Below are 4,785 nucleotides of genomic sequence, written 5' to 3'. Positions count from 1 at the left end.
GCAGAAGAAATGACAATGTGGATTTCTTAATATTTACAGTTTATACTCTGGAAAAGACCTTGTTAAGGGAACAAAAAGCAAGCCACATATTGAAAAAAAATTGTCAAAATACAGATCTGAGAAATAATTTGTATTCAAAATATATACAAAATTCTTGAAACTAAACAATAAGTTAAACAGCTCAATTAAAAATGCACACAGTTCTGAACAGACACCTCACCAAAGACGATCTATGGATGGCAAGTAAACATACAAAAAGATGCTCAACATACTAGAGAACTGAAAACCACAATGAGATAGCACAGCTGGTCTATATCTGTTAGAACTGCTAAACTCTAAAAAAATTACAAACTGCTGGATGAAAAACAAGAACTCTTTTCATTGCTGGTGGAAGACAGTGTGTAAGACCAGAATGTGCCACCCCAAAATATGATAGTAGGAAACGAGAATATGCCACCCCAAAATATGTCCCTTTAGCGTAAACTTATTCTGAGCTGATTACTTCGAAAAAATGCTGAAAAAAGAAGTTCTGAAAAGAGAGTAGAAGTTACCCTTGTGTAAGGAAAACTTACATCTATAAACGAAATCCCCATTTTAAAGATCTCTCTCTCTCTCTCTCTCGGCACCAACCAAGAAGACAAGGATGACTAAATCACTAAAGAGTCTTATCAACAGAGAACGCATGGAGTTAAGTCTGTATAAGAAAACTTACCCTTGTCTACTGTGCTTTTGCTTGTTACCTCCCCACTACTGAGCCTCAAATCTTCTTTCTTTAAGTTGAAGATAGCATGTACACTTGAATTGAAAGCCACCTGCTGGGGATTTACTCATTTTTCCCTGAGTATCTCCCATGTATCCATAAAGTATACATGTTTTTAAACTTGTCTACTTTTTTCTCATTTTAATCTGTAATTTGTTACAGAGGGTCCCATCTAAGAATTCAATAAAGGTAGAGAGAAAATTATTTTTCCTCCCCTATTACAAGTTGGGCAGTTTTTCCCAAAGCTAGACAAGTCTCACCTTACAATCCAAAAATCACATTCATAAGTATTTTGACAGCTACTTTCATATTATTTCCAAACAAAAGCTACCATGCAATTTTATACAGAAGCCCTATTCATCATGACCAAAGGAAAAAAAGGAAGCAGAAAGTCTTACAACAGATGACTGTACGGGAACCCACTCAGACATCAAGAGTTGTCATAGGGACCGGGCATGGTGGCTCATGCCTGTAACCCCAGCACTTTGGGAGGCTGAGGCAGGTGGATCACGAGGTCAGGAGATCAAGACCATACTGGCTAACATGGTGAAAACTCGTCTCTACTAAAAAAGAATACAAAAAACATTAGCTGGGTGTGGTGGCAGACACCTGCAGTCCCAGCTACTCAGGAGGCTGAGGCAGGAGAATAGCATAAACCTGGGAAACGGAGCTTGCAGTGAGCCAAGATCGTGCCACTGCACTCCAGCCTGGGCAACAGAGCAAGATTCTGTCTCAAAAAAAAAAAAAAAGAGTTATTATAAAGATTATTTAAATGAAAACGTTTGAGATGCCAAAGATAAAGAAAGAAATCTTACCAGAACTTACTTTATCTAATTAAAGCAGAGCTCCCAGAAAATACAGCTGCCATTAACCCCATCCAAGGAGTTTCTTTAAAATTCAGCTGCCAGGAAGACAGCCTACTCATTCCCATTAGCACTGATAAATGAAAATTAAATCCTAAGCTCCCAAATCACTGAACAGACCCACTCTTAGCTGAGGGGATCCCAGAGTGACTTTCAAAATTCAGTTCTCGGATTTACAGAGGGTCCCATCTTAGAATTCTGTAAAGGTAGAGAGAAAATTATTTTTCCTCCCCTATTACAAGTTGGGCAGGATGGGATTACAGGGGTCAGATACACCTCGTTATACTCCCTCCTTTGCTAAGCATGATGAGGCTTTCTTCCCTAAAGATTTAACAGAAACAAGCCTTTCAAAAGACTCCACCACTGATTTCAACCAACTGCCTGAAGCTGCCTCTCCTCTCTTGCCTGATAAGAGACCACCCATGACGGAGAGGTTCTGGACAGTGTACACAGGATGGACAGAGCGAGTTTTCATACCCTCTGCTTCACCTTTTAATGTCAGAGGGCTGAAAACTCCACCCTGGGATCATGCTAACACTGCCATTTTTTTGTACATTGGACCCATGAAGGAGCAAGAAACTCAATTGCACATGCATGCATTTCTCCTTTCAGAAATATGCCTGACTCCTCCTAGAGCTTATGAAATATGTGTATTTGGCCACACCACTCAGTATAAATTACTATTTCCTTTACCTCTCCCTTGAAGTGTCTGTTTCTGACTTCTGGCTGGAGGTTATGCTTCCTAGCCTGTCAGGACTATCCTGCAGGCTGCAACCCTTTATAGGAAATGAATCTCTCACTGGGTGCAATGGCTCATGCCTGTAATCAAACCACTTTGGGAAGCTGAGGCGGGTGGATCACCTGAGACCAAGAGATCGAGACCATCCTGGCCAACATGGTGAAACCCCGTCTCCACTAAAAATACAAAAATTAGCTGGGCATGGTGGTGCATGCCTGTAGTCCCAGCTATTAGGGAGGATGAGGCGGGATAATCACTTGAACGTGGGAGATGCAGCCTGCAGTGAGCCAAGATCACCCCACTGCACTCCAGCCTTGGCAACAAGAGTGAAACTCCGACTCAAAAAAACAAAAACATAATGAAATCTCTCCTTTCCAAATTTATTAAGCTCATCATTCTTCAGTTGACAGCATTAAAAAGTTCAAAAAGACCTTCCATAGTCTCCCACGGAAGCCCTAGAAATCTCCATTTTGTTAATCATTTTGGATGCCTGAGGACTTGTAATCCAATGAGTAGAAATGTTGGTACCCCATTTATGGCTGTCATCCTGCCAGTTCTCAGGAGTTTGTATAAGTCTAAATCTGCAAGGGTCTCATCCCATAAGGACCCTTGTCTCTTTCTCTGTTGCCTTTGCCCACTGGCTCTGGAAACAGGGATCTTTCTTTCTCCTTGGCTTCTTTGGATATGGGGGCTCTGTCTTCTGTGCCACCTTAGGAAATGCCTTTTGCATGCATGGCTAAGTCATTAAAAAGCCTACAGTTTGAGTAACATTTTGAGTGAGTACTCTCTGAAGCTGGGTTGGAATCTCAGGCTTCTTTGTCTGAAAGGTAACTCTTGGGCTAGAAGTTTCTTATCCTAGCTTTCGTTTTGAGGCCTCTCTGTTCTCCTCTTGGGTTGGAAGTTATTCCTGGCTTTTTGTTTCATGGTGTCTCTGTGATCTTGCTCTTGCTCCTTTCATGGAAACTTCTCAGTTGACTAAATTCTCCCTTCTCAAACCTCTGCTGACTGTGTGTTCCACCAATATGGAGCTAATTCTGTCTACTTCCTTTCCTGTTTGCATGACTTTACCAATAATAATTTAGAACTTTAATGGTTCTTTTGAGAAAATTTTGATCTTCCAAATTGCCTCCTTTAGACCTTTCCTTCCCTAATTGAGTCTCTCAACTCCCTATAATCAATGAAACTTTAGGCACCTCACTCCATACCTTGGAGGCTCTCAATGTGCTCAGAGATCTACAAAAGCAAACACCTGAGCCTGAAAAATAAAATAGAAAAAAATGAAATTTAATTCTCAGTTTCATAAGATTATATGTCAAAAGAAAATCTTGAAAATCTTAAAAATCTCCAAAAATACTGGTGAGAAAAAAGCTTTAGCCCTCATATGAAGAAGATAAAAACTTGTTCCATTTTCCAGAAACACGGTTATAACACAAACATCAAATGGGGTAAAGACAAAAACCAAGTCTTCTAATATAAACTAGTGAATTTTGTATTATTGTAATCACATTAGTCAGGGTTCCCCAGAAAGGCACAATCCATAGGTTATATGTAGAGAGACAGATGAGAAAGGTTCACATAATTATGGAGGCTGAGAAAGTCCACAATAGGCTGTCTCCAACTTGGGGAACCAGGAAAGCTGGTAGCATTGCTCAGTCCATGTCCAAAGGACTCAGAATCAGTTAAGTCAATGGTGTAACTCTCATTCTGAGGCCAAAGGCCTGAGGCCCTGAGGCTCTGATGTCAAAGGCAAGAGAAGGATGTTTCAGTTTAAAATTAGCATAAAGATTTTCCTTAAAATAAGAACAAATGACTTGAGTAGGCTTTTGGAATGTATGATATTTTCACTGGTTCATTTCTGTGTTCAGCATTCCCACATGAATCTAAACACGACTCTACTCTTAGTAGCTGTGTGACCCTGGGAAAGTCACTCAATCTCCCTCAGCTAAATTTTGTTGCATGAGTAATGAGAAGAGAGTTGTGATTTGTATTTAGTGAATAATAACAAACAAAAGGCATTTAGCTTTCTGGAAGCTGGTATGTAGTAGATCCTCATGAAATACTAGCTCTGTTGATAAAACTAGACCGAAAGAGTCAAAAGTTTCAAAGTCAACAACAGTATCATACAGTGAAGGACGTAGATGAGAAGCTGCTGCTGCAGCCTGCAGCTCCTGGAGACTGGTTTTGTCCATGATTTAGCAGGAATGCACTACTGAGGAGACAGCGCCCACAGAAACCAAGGCCATTCTTTGAAGACAAACTTGTTTTAATAGTCTTTACATTATGTAAGTGTAATATAAATAATAATTTATTATTAATAATACTGTAAAATTATTTACATTATTATGTTATAACTTTTGTACAGACATTTACACCCAGGTATTCTGAGGTTGGTGGTCTGTGAGTGGCATCGAGTGATGACTGAC

The 4,785-nt window shown here is 39.9% G+C and overlaps 1 protein-coding gene across 1 annotated transcript in view; it reads right to left on the bottom strand.

Annotated features, from left to right (window-relative positions):
• CDC42BPB (CDC42 binding protein kinase beta) overlaps positions 1-4,551 on the bottom strand; it is a 32,601-nt gene extending 28,050 nt beyond the window's left edge. The window contains exon 1 of the mRNA XM_031935712.1: positions 4,446-4,551. Coding sequence (XP_031791572.1) covers positions 4,446-4,551 — 106 coding nt within the window. The remainder of the gene's footprint in view (positions 1-4,445) is intronic.
• Between the last annotated feature and the right edge of the window lie 234 nt (positions 4,552-4,785).

Source organism: Piliocolobus tephrosceles, chromosome 6 (assembly GCF_002776525.5).
Source record: "Piliocolobus tephrosceles isolate RC106 chromosome 6, ASM277652v3, whole genome shotgun sequence".
In the NCBI taxonomy this organism is placed as follows: domain Eukaryota; kingdom Metazoa; phylum Chordata; class Mammalia; order Primates; family Cercopithecidae; genus Piliocolobus; species Piliocolobus tephrosceles.
Note: the sequence above shows the minus strand (reverse complement) of the source record. Positions and strands in the feature narration are given on the sequence as shown.